The sequence below is a fragment of the Aethalodelphis obliquidens genome, unplaced genomic scaffold (genome assembly GCF_003676395.1).
Source record: "Aethalodelphis obliquidens isolate GAN/ISIS:26980383/991018 unplaced genomic scaffold, ASM367639v1 scaffold34, whole genome shotgun sequence".
In the NCBI taxonomy this organism is placed as follows: Eukaryota; Metazoa; Chordata; class Mammalia; order Artiodactyla; family Delphinidae; genus Aethalodelphis; species Aethalodelphis obliquidens.
In genome coordinates this window covers 16,231,265-16,251,144 of record NW_020837978.1, presented here as the reverse complement: position 1 = coordinate 16,251,144, position 19,880 = coordinate 16,231,265, and the positions used below count along the sequence as shown (strand labels likewise).

The 19,880-nt window shown below is 38.4% G+C and overlaps 1 protein-coding gene across 6 annotated transcripts in view; it reads right to left on the bottom strand.

Moving 5' to 3' along the window:
• The window catches only part of CDKAL1 (CDKAL1 threonylcarbamoyladenosine tRNA methylthiotransferase), a 665,364-nt gene that overhangs the window by 490,835 nt on the left and 154,649 nt on the right, over window positions 1-19,880 (bottom strand). For all 6 annotated transcript variants that reach the window (XM_027128491.1, XM_027128492.1, XM_027128496.1 and 3 more), the window contains one exon: window positions 8,603-8,699. In XM_027128491.1, coding sequence (XP_026984292.1) covers window positions 8,603-8,699 — 97 coding nt within the window. The remainder of the gene's footprint in view (window positions 1-8,602; window positions 8,700-19,880) is intronic.

Sequence of the window (19,880 nt, the reverse complement as noted above, 5' to 3'; positions counted from 1 at the left end):
ACAAACTATTAATAATCACAACAAAATGTAAAATAGATAGCTAGTGGGAAGCAGTCACATAGCACAGGGAAATCAGCTCGGTGCTTTGTGACCAGCTAGAAGGGTGGGATAGAGAGGGTGGGAGGGAGGGAGATGTAAGAGGGAAGAGATATGGGGATATATGTATATGTATAACTGATTCACTTTGTTGTAAAGCAGAAACTAACATACCATTGTAAAGCAATTATACCCCAATAAAGATGTTAAAAAAATAATAATAATCACAACATGTATGAATACTGAATGAATCATGCTAAGTGAAAAAAGAAACAAAGTTTCTTTGCGCTTCACTTTACAGCACTTTCCAAATACTGAGTTTTTTATAAATTGAAGGTTTGTGGCAACCCTGCATGGAGCAAGTCTATTGGCAGCATTTTTCCAGCAGCATTTGCTCACTTCCTGTCTCTGTGTCACATTTTGGTGATCCTCACAATACTTCAAACTTTTTCATTATTATATTTGTTGTGGTGATGTGTGATAAGTGGTCTTTAATGTCACTACTGTAATTAATTTAGGGCAGCATGAATGGCGCCCACATAAGATAGCAAACTTAATTGATTACTGAAATGACAAAAAAGGATTTAGACTATTACATAAACTTAGTTGACAAAGAAGCAGGATTTGACAGAACTGACTCCAATTTTGAAAGTTCTACTGTGGGTAAAATGCTATCAAATAGTACTGCAGGCTGCAGAGAAACTGTTCATGAAAGGAAGAGTCAGTCGATGCAGCAAACTTCAGTGTTCTCTTATTTTAAGAAACGGCCACAGCCACCCCTCTTCAGTAATCACCACCCTCATCGGTCAGCAGCCATCAACACTAAGGTAAGAGCCTCCACCCCTCAAAAGACTGTGACTCACTGAAGGCTCAGATGATGCTTAGCATTTTTTAATAATAAAGCATTATTTAAAATGAAGGTATGGGGACTTCCCTGCTGGTCCAGTGGTTAAGACTCCATGCTCCCAATGCAGGGGGCCCGGGTTCGATCCCTGGTCAGGGAACTAGATCCCGCACACCCCCATCTAAAGATCCCGCGTGCCGCAACTAAAGATCCCGCATGCCCCAGTGAAGATCCCACCTGCCGCAACTAAGACCCAGCACAGCCAAGTAAATATTTTTTTAAATAAAATAAAATTAAGGTATGAATATATTTTTTAGACATAATGCTATTGCACACTTAAGAGACTACAGTATGGTGTAAACACAACTTTTATATATGCTTGAAAAGCAAAAAGATCATGTGACTTGCTTTACTGTGATGTTTGCTTTATTGCAGTGGTCTGGAACCAAACCCAAAATATTTCTGAGGTATGCCTATAATTCCATTTATTTGACATTCTGAAAAAGGCAAAACTATAGGGACAGAAATCAGAACAGTGGTTTCCGAGGACTGTGTTTACTGTTTGCTGGGGGTGGGAGTTGGGGGAGCTGACCACAGAAGGAGACAAGGGAAATTTCAGGTGCAATGGAAATGTTCTGTACGAAATTCATCAGAGGTGATTTCATTACATGTTAATTATATTTCAATAAATTGTACTTAAAATAACAAAAAAATTAGTATCAATAACATACAAGAAAATAATTAACATATAATGAATAAAGGGCATATAGAAATAACCACTAGATTATACTGCTTCTGACACTTACCTTTTCACACTATCTTACCCCTACCCTCCCTCAGTCTTTCACCCTGTCATGTTGATTCTGACTTAAGCATTTCACTGAATGCAAACTCTTTCTTTCCACCCTATTTATTACTCATCTGCACTACTCCAAGCTACACCTCTTAAAATTAGCGCCTCCAAATTACACTCAAATCAGGGTGCACTTCTTGCTATTCCTTCTCCCTTCCAGGCACCCTTAAGCACACATGCTTTTCCTTAGATACATTACTGCTTCTGCTCAAAAGCCCTGTTTCCTTTCTCCATTCATCAAACCACTACTCATCCTTTGAAACCCTGGTCAAGAATGGTTTCAACCTCTGTGTGCCCACCAGACTTTATCCCTATGCATATTTATCATGATTATTTGCAGCTCTCCTCAGATTTTACTGTCTTTAAGGACAGACAAGTTTTATTCAGCTCTGTATCTCTAGCAAATAGTTTCATTCCAGGCACACAGCTGTGCTCAGTGTTAACTCTACTAGTAAGATAATTAAATTTTTTTAAAAATGCTAATACAGAGCACTAACTATGTGCCAGGGACCATGCTAAGCACATCACGTGTATTAAATACTTTAACCCTTACAAAACTCGGAGTTAGGTTCTATTATTATCTCCATTCTATGATGAAGAAACTGAGGCACAGAGAGGTTAAGTAACTTGTACAAGGTCACACAGCTAATAAGTGGTGGAGCAGGGATATGAACCTGTGTAACCTAGCTCCTAAATCCATGCTCCTCCTAGTATGCTAGACTACCTTTTTATAATTCAGTAGGTGAAAAATGTATACACATATAGATAAAATTAGAGGAAGCCATGAAAAAGTAAAAACAACAGATCTAGGAAGGTAAAAAAATGAATGGGCTTTTAAATCTACATGTCATTCTGTTACAATACTGCCATTTTGATAATTAAAGGTAAAAAAAATGGAATATGACAAGAAGAAATATCAGAAGACATGAAGTAGAGACAAATAGGAGAAGGACAGTTTCTAAAATTTTGCCCTCAATATCGATGCCACCATTACCGTGACATTATTCCATTTCATGAATTTATTTACCTTCTGGAATACAGTAATATGATAGAAATGTTCTAAAACGTATCCTCTTTCAAATGCTGCTTTATTTATACACATAATTTTCAAAATTAACATTCACGTATGAAAGAGCCATCATGCTGTCTGACTTTTCAGGATTAGAGCAGCCTGCCTGAAAAGATGTTTAAACCACTGCAGATCAACCTGGTAAGAGTCTCTGAGATAAGTGGACACCTGCGTTAAACCACATTTTTGTTCAGCTGTCCAAAGGAAATATGCATCTGCCTGCAGGGCTCACAGCTGGCACATCAGGAAGTTCTGTCATACAAATTTTCAGCATCTAACTGTATTCTGCTTTGAACTGCATGTTTTAAAAATGTTTTTAAATGTTACAACCTGTTTATTAATTCACAGTTTATTTAGGATTTCTAGAGATATTATACAAAGATAAGCCTAATGAATCAATGCCAAGACCAATTTCAGATACAGTCTTTATTAGCTCAGAAAACCTACACAAAATGTACAATTCTGTAAACATGCTTTCCTGTAACAGAATAAAAACCAACCTTCCTAATAAATGTCATGCCTATCAATAATGACTACTATAAGAACTGAGAAATAACACTACCTTAAGCAGAACTCAAGCAAATAAATACTATTTCAGCCATCTATTCCTAACACAACTCCCAGTTGATGGACACAAAGTGTATTTCCATCTGAACCTTACAGAGAAATTCCCAACTAATCAATCTCCCCATCATCTAGGGACCCATCCCACCACACTCTCCAGAAGGTTGAAGATGTTCTAGGCTCAAATCAGATTTCTCTCCCCAAGAACTAGAATGCAAGCTCTATGGGGACAGGGATCTTTGGTGATTTTATATACCGCTGCATTCCTAGCACCTAGAACAGTAGCTAGCACTTAGTAGGCACTCAGTAAGTACTAGCTGAATAGAAAAAAGCAATAATGTGGCAGCCCTGGGATTTAAAGCCTGGCTTTCTGAGCTCTGAAGTCTATTATTCTTTTTTGCTACCAGACTTTAAAACAGAACATCCTTTCTGGTTGACTATGCTATAAGAAACTTTCCTGCCAAAAAACAAACTAGAGAGAAGAAAAGTAGCATTCAATAGGTACAGTCACAACATCTTGGAACTACCTACAGCTAGACACAGAGTAACCAATGTAAACAAATAAGAGCAGTGATTTAAAAAAAAAAAGTGACATTGCATGAAAACTGCTTCCAAGGTGAACAGTTAACCATAAGTATTTGTCAAAAGAGAAATGAAGGGACTTCCCTGGTGGTGCAGTGGTTAAGAATCCACCTGCCAATATAGGGGACACGGATTTGAGCCCTGGTCTGGGAAGATCCCACATGCCGTGGAGCACCTAAGCCCGTGCACCACAACTACTGACGCTGTGCTCTAGAGCCCGCAAGCCGCAACTAGAGAAAGCCTGCACACAGTGATGAAGACCCAATGCAGCCAAAAATAAATGAATGAATGAATGAATGAATTTTATTTGAAAAAAAGAGAGAAATGAAAATTTTCACTGTAAGGTAAAATGTTTCAAGATCCCATAAAAATGAAAAAGATCTTGATTCTGCACTGATTACCTATAAATTCATCTTTTTATACATTTATATTCTAGATATAAACTTCATTTAATCATGCTAGTGAAAACGTTTTGGTTAATAAAAGGTCTTTCTATCCAACACATATACGTTTTCAAATCTGTTCTTTCTCCTCTCCTGCTATAAAAAAAAACCCGGATGGGAGAAGCCTACAGATTACTGCCACCAAAGCCAGTTCTTCTGGACCCAGAGGTTGATAGGTATTACTTCTGGTTGATATTCTGTTATTTTCTTTCTCCGTTCCACCACACAGATAATATTAATCACAACTAGATTCAGGAGACATTACGACAGATGATAATATAAAGCCCAGGAGTCAAATCACCAATTACTAAGTGCCCTCACCACACTGCTCTCTCTGATTATGGAAACAAATTAACTGTCCCATTTCTAAAGGTTGATATGGGTGGAAATTAACGTTATGATGGTAACAAATATCATTCTTCCTTATTAAACATCTTCTTAAATGCTTACCCCAGGAGCACCTGCAAACATGGGACAGGCTTGTCTTTTTTTTTTTTTGCGGTACGCGGGCCTCTCACTGCCGCGGCCTCTCACTGCCGCGGCCTCTCCCGTTGTGGAGCACAGGCTCCGGACGCGCAGGCTCAGCGGCCATGGCCCACGGGCCCAGCCGCCCCGCGGCACGCGGGATCCTCCCGGACCGGGGCACGAACCCGCGCCCCCTGCATCGGCAGGCGGACTCCCAACCACTGCGCCACCAGGGAAGCCCCAGACTTGTCTTTTTAACTCAAGTGTGCAGTAAGTACCTTGCTCACCATCTAAAGGCAGCCTTTTATTTCGATCACTTGGTCAACAGAGCAGACCATCCTCCCTGTATGTGGCACAACACAGACAAATCCTAGCAGGAGGTGAAAGCACATAATACAGTTACAGCTGGTCTTCCTTCGACTTCTATTAACGCTCTCCCATCACAGAGACTCTGTGAAGGAATAACAGTTTTCACACAGCCTGTAAATCAACTGTGCAATACAATTCTAAACATCCTCCTAAAAAACAGGTTCCCAAGTCAATGAATTTAAACACCTTCATATTTTTTTTTACACTTCAGAATTGTTTTTCCTTTGTGTAAACCAGTATATTTCTTTTTTAAAAAATAAATTTATTTATTTTTGGCTGTGTTGGATGTTCATTGCTGCACAAGGGTTTTCTCTAGTTGCAGCAGGGGCTACTCTTCATTGCGGTGCGTGGGTTTCTCATTGTGGTGGCTTCTCTTGTTGCAGAGCACAGGCTCTAGGCGCGCGGGCTTCAGTAGTTGTAGCACACGGGTTCAGTAGTTGTCACTCGCAGGCTCTAGAGTGCAGGCTCAGTAGTTGGGGCTCACAGGCTTAGTTGCTCTGTGGCATGTGGGATCTTCCCAGACCAGGGCTCGAACCCATGTCCCCTGCATTGGCAGGTAGATTCTTAACCACTGTGCCACCAGGGAAGCCTCTAATTCATTTCTTTACTTGACTATAACTCACTATGTTTCAGAAGGTTTCTGATTTTGTAGCAGTTCAACAATTATATTCAGAAATAGATCTCTCGAAATACCAATTATAAATAATATTGGTTTCCTTCTCCAAATTTTCTTCAAAATTTTCAGTTCTCCTGTACATAATTTTTATATATAAAGTGTCAGTTATGATAGATGTCATATAGTTGCCACAGATAAAAATGCTCTATAAAATGATGTTGACAAAGAACAATCTTATACTTTAGTAATAATACCAAATGCTGAAGATATAATTAAACTACAACCCCAAAATGTTGTTATTGTTAGTGCAATTCTACTTTTGGAAACTTTTCACAATATACTGATCTTAAATTTAAAAAGCCCTTTATGAGCATTATTGTATGATGTACATTTCCTAAAAATTAGAAAACTACTTATATCCAACAATTAAGAACAGTTAAGTAACTTATGGTATACCCTTCAGCAGAAAATTAACACAGGACTTAAAATGGTTAAAGAGCTCATGGAAAAATAAGGACACAAAATAGTTTTGAGATTACAATTAAGTAAAATATGCAGAGGTTAAAAGTCTGAAGGGGAGAATTATTGTGTTAGGGTGAGAGGATTATGAATTTTCTTTCTATTCACTTTTTCAAACATGTATTGTTTCTCCAATTATAAAGAAGCTAAATAAATATAAAGAATTTTAAGGGTAATAAAATGAGACAAAACAGAAAGCATGCTAGATTAAATGGGGAAAAAAATGTTTATTGGCTATACACACGAGTTTACATCATCCCTAAAAATAGTGTTCCGTATCACCAGCGCTGGGCATCCTCTCTCCCACCATCTTGAGAATCTCCCCAATATACTCACATACACTAAGCTCTTCACAATACACAGTGGAGTTCAGGGAAATGTTACCATAATGTACACAGAGAAGAGACTTCTGCCATACTACAGAAATTCTACTATTCTGGGAACTTAATTCCTTGAGATGAATTCAAAGATGAATTCTAAGCTTTTACCACGCTTTATCTCTAAAACAGAATTCTAACTAGTTTTCTATTTCCCTAACACAGCAGGATTATGTTTATGGAGAAAGTTAGTCTCACATGAAAAGATAACTCAGGAGTCCATATTCAGTTCATTCCTTAAATCAAGAGAAATCAAAATGTAAACAGACAAGTGGTGAAAACAAACTAAAGTTCCCAAACATTCAGGTTCTGTTTGTTTAACATGAGAATGTTTGTTCAAAGATTATTAAATTTGCCAATGGGGCAAGGACTTCACAGCAGAAAACAAGTTCACTACACTGAGAATACAGTATAAGAACCTATCAATTGGGCTTCCCTGGTGGTGCAGTGGTTGAGAGTCTGCCTGCTAATGCAAGGGACACGGGTTCCAGCCCTGGTCTGGGAGGATCCCACATGCCGTGGAGCAACTAGGCCCGTGAGCCACAACTACTGAGCCTGCGCGTCTGGAGCCTGTGCTCCGCAACAAGAGAGGCCGCCACAGCGAGAGGCCTGCGCACCGCGATGAAGACTGGCCCCCGCTTGCCACAACTAGAGAAAGCCCTCGCACAGAAACGAAGACCTAACACAGCAAAAATTAATTAATGAATTAATTAATTAATAAACTCCTACCCCCAACATCTTCTAAAACAAAAAAAAAATACAGCAAACCTTCCAGAGGTAATTATAATTATATTAAAAAAAGAACCTATCAATAGTACATCAAATAAGGAAAAAACTCCAATAAGTCTCAATCCAGATGCCAATTTTTCATACAATTTTTTCTATGAGCATACAATATTTTTATATATATTTTTAAATTAATAGAGCCTCTTTAAAAGAAGATCATTACTAACCACAGTGAGTACAGCTATAACAGAATGGTGGGAAGGATGAAACACCACCATTTGGTCAACAAGTACTGTCTGAATGCTAACTCCCTCTGGGCATTTGTGAACAGTGATGTCCACAAAGAATAAGAAAGATATTATAGGAAGTAGTCATCCCCTGACTTCACAGAACTTACTGCCCAACAGGGAAAGAAGCACACCAACAACAGAAGTACAAAAGGAAGCTTCTTTCATTCAGTCAGTCACCAAACACTGATTGAAAGGATGCCTACTGTATTTCAGGCACCTTGGCAAAGGCTGGAGAAACGTGGTGGGCGTTTAAAAAAAGACTGAAAAGCTGTCAGCGTGGAGCTAATAATTCAAAAAGAGAGGTGGGCTGTATTCAAAAAACCACATAAGTTAACCCCAAAAATACAACTCTGTGAAATGCTGAGAGATCAAATGAAAGGTAACTGCATAGTAAGTGAAAGGAACCCAGAGACAGGATTATCGAGGCCTGCGCAGAGCAGTCAGGTCAGGCTGAGAGAAGGGGTAATGGTGAAGCCGCGTCTTGGGGGATGAGTAAGATGGAAGTGGGACATTCCAAAAAAGACACCTATATAGTATGATATGGCAAGAGATAGTGCTGGACACACAGATAAAGATCAGGTTATAATTAACGACCTTAAATTCCATACTATGGCTTTTTATTGTGTAATTTTTTCTTTTTAAATGAGAGAAACTAGAACATGTTTTCGCAGTAGGTTCAGATGTTACACAGACGTGACAAAGTTTCCGTGGCAACAGGGAAAGTATGTTAAGGACAGCCAGAAGTGTAACCTAGCTTGTAAATAACCTAGACATAGAAAATAAAATGTGGAGCCATGACAAGTTTTAACAATGTAGGACTGTCTTTTTTCCTATCAGGTGCAAGCTTACCCCTATGATGCTCAGCCCTTTAAGGTAGTCCTGGCGAGGCTGCGCTTGAGGAACACATCCAGCAAGCACTACTTTCTTGTTCTCCTCTTGAGCTTTTCTAAAAGATTGAAGAGAAAACAGTGTTAATTCTTTTCCTCACAAGCGTACCCTTGGAAACTGATGTTAGTGCACGTAAGTTCCCTAAAACATAACATGACCATCTAGCATCAAACAGGATTTTCTTACAACTGCTTCAAAAAAATGCATTATAATAAGACTTCTGAACTATGTGTCTATTTAACACACCATAAACAACACAATGGCAGTCCAATCTGATAATGTCTTTCATTACAGCCTCATTATAAAACAAAAAATTTTACTTATATAGAATATTCAAGGATATAAATCGTTCTTGAAAACCACATTTTCCAGATAGACATTAGCCATTCAATTATTTTAAATCATTCATTATTTTAAATATTAATATTAAAACATAATACATGATTTCCCAGTCTTTTGTCTAGTATAAAAGTAAAATATACATTGAAAAAATTGAACAGAAAAGTAAGAAATAGAAGGTATAATACTCCGTCTATCCTGAGAATTCACACATCTCACTTCTGTTCCTCAGAGACTGTCTACAACTTATATTTATGCTTATGTCCAGACACTCCCTCTCATATGCAGGTATGATGTATAACTAGACCTCTGTTCACTATAAATACACAAAGATGAAACAATATTTTGTTTTACAACTTCCATCCAATACACCTTGTGTATCTTTCCTTTTGTTTCTTTAGTTAAAGATCAGCCTCACCCCTTTTTTTTTGTATTTTATTTTTATTTTTTCAATTGAAGTTTAGTTTAAGTATTATTGAAGTTACAGGTGTACAACATAGTGATTCACAATTTTTAAAGGTTATACACCATTTATAGTTATTATAAAATACTGGCTATATTCCCCATGTTATACAATATATCCCCAATAGCTTATAGCTTATTTAACTTTATACATAGTAGTTTGTACCTCTTAATCCCTTACCCCTATCTTGCCCGAACCCCTTCCTTCTCCCCACTGGTAACCACTTGTTTTATGTATCTGTTATTTTTTGTTAAATTCACTAGTTTGTTTTATTTTTTAGATTCCACATATAAGTGATATCATACAGTATTTGTCTTTCTCTGACTTATTTCACTTAGGATAATAGCTTCCATGTCCATCCCTATTGTTACAAATGGCACAAATTTGTTCTTTTTTATGGCTGAGTAGTATTCCATTGTGTGTGTGTGTGTGTGTGTGTGTGTGTGTGTGTGTGTCTATACACCACATCTTCTTTATCCATTCAGTTGCTGAGGGACACTCAGGTTGCTTCCTTATATTGGCAATTGCAAACAATGCTGCTAAGAACATTGGGGATGCACATATCTCTTTGAATTAGTATTTATATATCCTAGATATACACCCAGCAGTGGAACCTCATCCTTTATAAAGGTTACAATGTGGGTATACTATAGCTTAACTATTTGTGTTCTGATAGGCATTTAGGTTATTTCCAATTTTTCACTATTACAAATTTTTTCACAATACACATGCATATAGACATATGCACACACATACACGTACAAATACATGTGGATGGATAATCTTTGAATATTTGAGACAGTATTTCTGGATTATAAAAACCTAGATGCGAAAGCTATGCTAAATTTCCCTAATATAAATTCTAAGAAGTAGAAACGTTGGTTCAAAGGTATACATGTCTGGTTATTTTATATTAGGCATTTCTTTACTTAGGAGGAAGTTGGGATGTATTTTATGTGGGTGTTACTCATTTGTCTGGGCACATGCATACAGCAAACATTGATTCTGTGCTAGAAGACAGTGGTAAACCAAGCAGAGCTAACAACTTTTCCTAGAAACGATTCATATTCTTTACCCATTTATACTAAAATTTTAAGTCTTCAATTCTTCTTCAAGTATGTGGGTTTGGGACGTGTGATGCTTTGTTACCTTTTTCCCACTGGTTGCTCGGGTATTGTGTTTTGTACACCAACTGTGTTTCTGAGCCCCCCACCCCGGGCAATGTCTAGGTTTCTGAAACCAACTGAGAAAGCTAAGGGAATCAGCAGTCCAGTTTCCAGACTTGTAACTTTTAGACTACACCACCATGAAGTGAAAAGGCTCTATATCTGACAGCCTTTTTTGTTTCTGTCAACTTTTTCCAGGCTACAAATTCAGAACCGAAAGCCTAAAAAAGGTGGCAGGGGATGGTTAACAGAACTAGCTATGGGTGATCAACAGCCACATCAAAACCCCTGGGAAGTGTGCAGAGAATGATTAAATGAACGAACGGGCAGAGGACAAAATACTAGTTTAACAGCATCCATAAGCATTTCGCTTCCGTAACTTCTTTAAGTACTCTGGTATAACTTTTCCATTTGGAATCCTGAAAAAGCTTGTTAAGAGAATCAAGAAAATCTGACGTTGGTAGATTGCTTAACGTATCCAAGAGAATTACTGCCTGGCTCTGCCACTTGGTTTTACTTTTTTTTTTTTTTAATCAGTACCAAGCACACCATTGCACACAAATAGTTTTCTTGTAGTAAATGTGAAATACCTTATCAAACAAAAAAATCTTTCCATTTACATTAATAACATGTACAAGGAAATAACATCTGGTTTCTTCCCAAACTTTAGCTATGCACCTAGAATCACTGCCAAATGTTCAAGGGTCTGTGAGGTCACCAATTATTAAATCCAAATTAAAAAGCTGGCTTCCAGGGTTTCCCTGGTGGCGCAGTGGTTAAGAAGCTCCCTGCCAATGCAGGGGACACGGGTTCGAGCCCTGGTCCAGGAAGATCCCACATGCCGCAGAACAGCTAAGCCTGTGTACCACAACTACTGAGCATGCACTCTAGAGCCCGCAAGCCACAACTACTGAGCCCGCAAGTCACAACAACTGAAGCCTGCATGCCTAGAGCCCGTGCTCCTCAACAAGAGAAGCCACCGCAGTAAGAAGCCCGCGCACCGACCCAAAACGAAGAGTAGCCCCTGCTCGCCGCAACTAGAGAAAGCCCGCACGCAACAACAAAGACCCAATGCAGCAAAAAATAAATAAAAATAAAATAAATTTATTTAAAAAAAAAAAGAAAGCTGGCTTCCAGTAATGTGATTCAATTACTTAATTATTAAGCACGTCTAAGACATGATAGTGAGTGTTTAAGGGACCACAGTAAGAGGAAGACAGGCACTTTACACTCAACGAGCTTCTGGTTTATAACGGATGAGATGAGATGTAAAAGAACATAAACAACACAGCATCAGGTAAAATGCCCTAACGCGACAGAAAGATGTACAGGCAACACATCATGGAGGGACGAAGAATACGCACACAGAAAAATACAGTAAAAAGCTTTATGAAAAAAGTTGAGAGGATTTTAAGGGGAGACAGGAGTTGGAGAGGGTGAAATGGAGGCAGGAAAAGCTCCAGGCAGTTGTTACACCACGGACAAGGGCAAGAAGGGAGCAAGTTAGGGGAAAGCATTTCATTATAGAAAGAATTTCTATATAAGGGAGACATAGGGCTCATATTGTGGAAGGAGCCTTACACAAAAGGCTGGACAGGCTCCAATGTAGTGGGCAGTGGGGAAAATTTAAATTTTGGTGGCAGAGTGGACACAGAGTAAAGCCAAACTTGGAGAACAGGACCCTGGTGGCAAGGTGCAAAATGAAATACACGGGGAAAAGAAGCCAGTGGTTGGGGAAATTCATTTAATACCCTAGGCAAAAGGATGTGAGGACCTGGACACATGTGGAGGATTAAAAAAAAAAAAAAAAGTTAAAAGGAGATGAGTTCTCCTGCTGGAATATACTTGAGAAACCCCAAGGATGAATCAAAGGTGATGTCAAGGTTTTGAGTCTGAGGCAGGGATTAACAGACATTTTCTAAAAAAAGCCAGAGAGTAAATTACTTCAGGCTTTGGTGATCACAGGTCTCTGTTGTAACTGCTTAACTCTGCCACCTTAGAGCAAAAGCAGATAGACACAATACTTAAACAAATGGGTACATCTCTGTTCCAATAAAACTTTTTTAAAAACAAGCAGCAAGGGCTTCCCTGGTGGCGCAGTAGTTGAGAATCTGCCTGCTAATGCAGGGGACACGGGTTCGAGCCCTGGTCTGGGAAGATCCCACATGCCGCGGAGCAACTAGGCCCGTGAGCCACAGCTACTGAGCCTGCGCGTCTGGAGCCTGTGCTCCGCAACAAGAGAGGCCACGACAGTGAGAGGCCCACGCACAGTAATGAAGAGTGGCCCCCTGCTTGCCGCAACTAGAGAAAGCCCTCGCACAGAAACGAAGACCCAACGCAGCCAAAAAATTAAATAAATAAATAAATAAAACAAGCAGCAGGTCAGATTTGGCCCAAGGGCCAGAGGCTGCCGATCCCTAGTCTAAGAAGATAAAAGAAAAGTGGTGCCACTAGCTGTCAGCAGAAGCTGAGTACTGGGATAGAAGGAGATTCCAACAGGACACACCCAGTCTGAGGTTCTGCTAATGCCCATCAAGTCTCTGGATGCAATTCAGCTGGCTGGCAATAGAGCTGGGGGTAGATTTTTGAAATGTATTCCAAAGTGATGGTTGATGACAGTGGATGCAACAATCCCTAAAGGTGTGGAGAGAATCCTTATTGAGTACAAAACTGTAAGGTTCTTTAGCAATGTAGAAGTATTCCCATAGGCTAAAAAATATTAGCGTCAAAAACAAAAAAAGGTAATATCACCACCAACAATACTATAACAGCAATAATAATCATGATTAGCATTTATATGTACTTCATCAAGGTCACCATTATATAGTTAGTTGTATAACATATTTGAAAACAGTATAGCCAATATACAACAACCCAGGGAAAGCGTTCTGCTGACATTATCAACACTAGACCAGGTCATGAAAGAACAGTCCAAGACTGCTTTTAGGGAGTAAGCAGAACACCAGAAAATTAAGAGGAAATTTCAAAATAGAGATGTTTAAATAATTTATTTAAAATATTATTTCACGCTTTTATTGAATTTGGCTTTAAAATGCTAGGGTAGACCAGAACTATAAGCCAAAAATCATGCCCCAGCTATGGAATATTGATGCTACACTCTGTGACCAAATAAAGTATCAAAAGTTTTAATGCAATTTCTCAGAGTGTTCTTTTTCTAAACATTCCTTCCTTACATCCTGTTCTTCTTGTTTAGTAAACTTTGCTCAGGTTCATAAGCCTGAAATGAGGCCTGAAAATTTTTTCTTTAGAAATGTACCCAGCACAGACATATTTTTTAAAGCCTTATCCTTCAACATATGAATGCTGATAAGAATAATACCTTAAGAAATTTTAAAATACTATAAATGTCCATGTTTCCATTTTCGAGAGCCTTGAAATGTCCACGAAAATGAAAACTGAGTGCTCGCTTCCGCAGCACATATAGTAAAATGAAAATTGAACGTAAAGTTAATTCAATATAATCATTCATATTTTCTTGAAACGCATTTCTAAATTAAAACAGAGATGTATCCTTGTCTACAGCATTAATTTGAGTAATAAAGAAAACATAATGAAACCTTTTCTTCTTTTCTGCCAAGCACCAAATGAAAGAAATAATTTGTACAGAATCTTAAAATTCACAGCATCATAGAAAACGCATAAAGATGATATAATATCATGATCTCACAGATGAGAAAATTGATATTCAAGAAGACGTGCAATGGTCGAGGTCCAAAGTTCCACACTTTGTGGATTTAGTGCTGGAGCTGGGATGAGCTCCCAGGATCTCCTGAGTCCTTGAATCCTACATTTCAGAACATAAATCAAACCTGAGTTTTGATTGTGTAATAAACATTGGAGCAAACATTTCTTGATTAAAACAACACAGAAATTGACACAGATTATAACATATTGAATGTCTTCAAAGTAGAAACACAATTTAATATTTCACAGCTCTTGTTTTCCTGAGTCTTGTGAACAAAATCACAGTCTAATAGAAGAGTAGTAAATTCATGGATCCATCAAGAAAAACTCAGTTCCCTATAAGTAGCAGATAAAGAGGAAATGTTGCTTCTTCTCCATGTTCATTTCTCTTATTCCTTATATCCTTCCTGCAAATTGATATTTAACCTATATAAAAATACTCATAGTAATATCTAAGTCTTCAATCAAAATTTTCTTTTATGAAAAAGTATTCTTAAATATACATCTGATTTTTTAATTTCTAAATGCATATTGATACCCCTCTTAAAACAGCAGTACTGGAAGAAGGGTCAAAACCAATCTGTTTCTATGCAAAGCAAGCACTCTTAACTACTCTGCAAGTGAGTACTGTCTGCATTCAAATACTCAAGTGAGAGGACACTATTTTAAGTATTTATGTGCAGGCATATAGCCATGTGAAACTCATAAAAACACCTCAGCAGATAATCTAAGATAAAACAACTAAGGATCTATGTTTGTGATCTATTTCCATAACCACGATGTCCTTCTTTTAAATTTTGGAACAACCAGTCAAGGAGGAAAGAGTTGGCAGCAACAATGCAACTGTCTCCATACATGACTGTTATCAAGACTTGCAGAGTTAGGCTAGGAGCCACCAAAAGTTGAAAATAAAGTTACTCTAAGTCTTGACAGGATATATCAGTCTAAAAAAATAATGCAAACAGATATATTCAAATAGGTAACTGGGGCTGTCTGGAGACATTCTAATCCAAAGTAGCTGGGGTTTAATCTCAGGGTCACAATACTGAATATTATTTTAACCAACAAAGCTAAAAACGTAATTGCACATTTTATGCCCCATGAGAAGAAAGAATGTTACCACACGGGGAATGGTCTTCATTGCACTAGAAAAGAGGAGTCCAAAGGGTAAAAGTTTCTCAACACTTAGTAACAGTGGCAAAGTAGGCACCTGAGGCAGATTACCATAGTACAATAGTTAATCCTTTTAGACACAGCAGTCATTTCTTTAAAGTGTATCTGGATATAACAACTTGCCATTCCCTGATGAACTGGCCATATAAAACCAGTGAAGAAGTTCCCACTTGATTTCAGGTTCAATAGGTTTCCTTTATTGTGCTTACTGCAATACAAGCTCCTGGGTTCACCTATAAGAACTATTATTTATTTAAAAGTCATTAATTCGACATTTTATTTTTCCATTCTACCATTCAGTCACTCACCACATGCTAAACACAAGGGAACAAAAAAAATAAAAGGATAGTCTCTACCCTCAAGGTGTTCTCGCAATCTAGTGAGAAAAGGAAGAAATAGGCCTTACAACCCAGGTTTTTGCGTGCAGGGGAAGAACAGAGATGCCAAGGTAGTGAGGACAGCTGCGAGCAGCCCTGTGGGAGAAGAAGCATGTGCCCATGTAAAGAGACCCAAGGGTACCCAGTTATGAAGGAGAGGTAGATTCTCTGAATGCAGGGCTGTGGAACGCTGACTCCCAGTGAAGTCCCTGAGGGACCAGGCCAGGGACACAGAGGGGGCTGAGCAAGCAGGACCAGAAACTTCCTCTTCCTCCTACATCCTGTTACTGTGCTTTCATCTGCTCTACCTATCAAGAGTCTGTGAAATATTTTGTTTGAAGAAAGGATTCTGTGACTTTAAGAAAGATGGTGAGAACAGGGCATGGACTTTTTTTCTTCCCAGCTTCATTGAGGTATAATTGACAAGGACATAGATTTCTGTGAAGAGGTTAACAGCGTAAAGAAGGTTGGTTCATTATAGAAAAGGGAATTTCAATGAGAAGTATAAAAATGTTTTTTTAAAAAGCTATAGGGGAAAAAGTGATGGAGGAAGGGGGAGAGACCAAAGACAGGAGGGATGGCAAGAAGTAGGAAGAAGAACCTCCTGCAGAAATCAGAAAATGGGTGACTTGTGCTTGCACGCTCACGAGAGGATAAGAAACACAGTGAGAAAGCACCAGGTGGGCCTGGGTAGCCTCATGCTCCAAAGGGAATCAAGTTCAGAGAATGGGAAAGATTCCTTAGGCTTACAGGAAGATGCTTCTCTCTGAATCCTGCCAGGGATTCTGAAAGGAAATATTCCAAATTGTAGATAATAGTTATCTCTGTTGGATAAGGAGTTAAGAAAATAAAGAAGACACTCATAACACTGTTTTCAAAAGCCTGACACCAAAACAGGGCAAGCGAAAGATTCCCCAGCATCTGTGGTAAGGCACCGGGACCAGCTTCTCGGGAGCCATCATGTTGGGATAAAGACCAATTTCAGAGGATTATGTGCCATATTCCTCCCTATCTACCTCCCTAACTTACTTCAGGTAAACTCACAGTGTTCCCCAACATTCCCAGATATCCTCTTGGATAGGAAGGTTGCCCAGTTAAATAAATTTTACCCAAATGTTTAATATTTTCTACAATATTCCTTATAAATGGTCATGTGGCTTCTGCTTTACTTCCTCAATGGCAGGAAGTTCATTACTTCAAAATTTCCTGTTTAATCACTGTACACATGTTTTTGTCCATATGTTCTTCTTATTAAACTCTACCTCTAGATAGCTTCCACTTATTCATTCTAATTTGCCTTCTTTCACCTCCCAAAGCTTTATTCCCTACACACTGGCCTACACGCCAGGCAAAACATATGTAACCATTCTCAAGGAAATGTTTCTAAAATACATGGCATGCTTACATTTCTTATTACACAAGATACAGTGAATCTAACTGAACCCATAGTTGATTGCCTTAAATAATCACAGTAGATATAGAATTTCACATCTGTAAGAGACAACCAAAATTTTCTAGCCCTATCATTTCACTTATAAAAGAGGAAACTGAGGATCAGAAGATTAAACAGATTGCCCAAGGTCAAAGTCAAGACAGTACTGGCAGTCATCCATCACTGCCCTTTGCCTTGATATAATGATGTCCTAAGCCAGGGCTTACCAAGATCCATAAGGTTGTATGGCCCCATAATAAATAACCTCAGTAAGCCACATATATTGATTCTTCTCTTTCTGTTGTGTCAGCTGTTACTTCTCAATATATTTCTAACTTGTCTATTCAATCTACCACCACCATTTCTAACTGCCATGACAAAAATTTCTGGAATAAATGACAGCAATCAAAAACTTCATTTTATATATGATTTTCACAAATTCATTAATGAAATATTTTGTGTCTATTATGTGTACAATATATGCTTAGAGGTCTGTCGGATACCAAGAGGAATTTGTGCCTCAAGGAATACACAGGAAGTTAAAAAGACCAAAAAAGAAAGTTTGAAATATGCAAACTGAACAGACATAGAAATCAATATTTTAAGTACAAGGTTAGAACATCAAAAAGAACAAATAAATTTACAGAGCAGTGGTTACCAAACTTTTTTTTTTTAATTTATTTAATTTTTTTTATCTTTGGCTGTGTTGGGTCTTCGTTGCTGCGCACGGGCTTTCTCTAGTTGCGGCGAGCGGGGGCTACTCTTCGTCGCGGTGCACAGGCTTCTCAGAGCAGTGGCTTCTCTTGTTGCAGAGCACAGGCTCTAGGCACGTGGGTTTCAGTAGTTGTGGCTGACGGGCTTAGCTGCTCTGCAACATGTGGGATCTTCCCGGACCAGGGCTCAAACCCATGTCCCCTGCACTGGCAGGCGGATTCTTAACCACAGTGCCACCAGGGAAGCCCCACCAAACTTTTTATCAAGGTACCCACCAGTTAAAAAAAAAAGAGATGGACCTCAAATACATACAACTGTATATAAATCATACACATGGAGTACTATATTAACGTATTATGTACATTATAAAATATACCTTAATATTATATTTTTTAAGTGAAATGCTGCAAAATAACTTTAGTGCTCTGAGTTCAAATGGGAGGAGTTGTTGCAGGCTCAAATAAAGGATTAGTAGGCCTCATAATATCTAGTGTAATGTTATCATTCACCTAGAACTTTCTTTTCTCATTTAAGGGGACCAGAATATGCCACCCCAAAATATGCCACTTTGGAATAAGAATTCTTTTGAGATGAAGGCAATTAAGAAACAGCAGACTCAGGAAAAAAGCTCTCTCCCCTCTCCCATCTGGATAAAAGCAGGACATAAATTTCCATTTGTAAAGGTGTCTCCCTCTCTAGTACCAGGAAGAGAACTACTCCAGAGACAGCTCTTATCACCAGACTCTTACCTGCATAACAAGCCTTACTAAAAAGCCTTATTTATCATATATTTCCTAATCACCTTCTCATAATTTACACCTCCCCAATAAGCCCCTTTTTCCTTTGTCTAAACTCTTCTCCACTCTTTACCCCCTTTGTTAAGATGGTATATAATCACCAAATTCTAACTCCTGCATACTTGCATAATTACAACTGTTTTGTTTTGTTTTTCCCGTTAGTCTGTCTTTTATCACTTTGACTCACATGCCCCAGTTGCTGAACCTAAGAGCATACATACAAAGAGATGTATGTATTGTTTTCCCTACCCTACATCATGAAGTGTAAGGTTCAGTGGATTTTTTTATGTAACTTGAAGATCCAAGGCAAAGTAAGATGAGTGAGGCTAGTGAAAATCAGACCACTGTATATATGATACCTCACTACATTTAAAACTGCATTTAGATATATACGGAATCTACAAAAATGGTACTGATGAACCTAGTGGCAGGGCAGAAATAAAGATACAGATGTAGAGAACGGACTTGAGGGCACGGTGGGGATGGGAGGCTGGGAGGAAGTGAGAGAGTAGCATTGACATATATACACTACCAAATGTAAAATAGATAGCTAGTGGGAAGCAGCTGCATAGCACAGGGAGATCAGCTCAGTGCTTTGTCACCACCTAGAGGGGTGGGATAGGGAGGGTGGGAGGGAGGCTCAAGAAGGAGGGGCTATGGGGATATATGTATACAAATAGCTGATTCACTTTGATGTACAGCAGAAAGTAAGACAACACTGTAAAGCAATTATACCCCAATAAAGATGTAAAAACAAACAAACAAACAAAAACTGCATTTAGGACTTGCACAGCATTTAGTATTTGAATCAATTATTTTCTTCTTGATAAGCTAGTTAATGTAAGTAAAACACTCCTTCCTTAAAAGGATTAACATAAAAAAAATAACCTAAAGTATATGACATGTATATTCCTATTATGGAGATTATCCCCATAAAATGAAAAGCAAATCTGTAATTACTTCACCTCCCTAAGATCAAAACACCGATACTCTACTCATAGCAAACACTTTAGACGGTAATACCCTTCGACAGAGGAAAGGAACAAAGAGAGAAAGAAAAAAGAAGTTTTTTT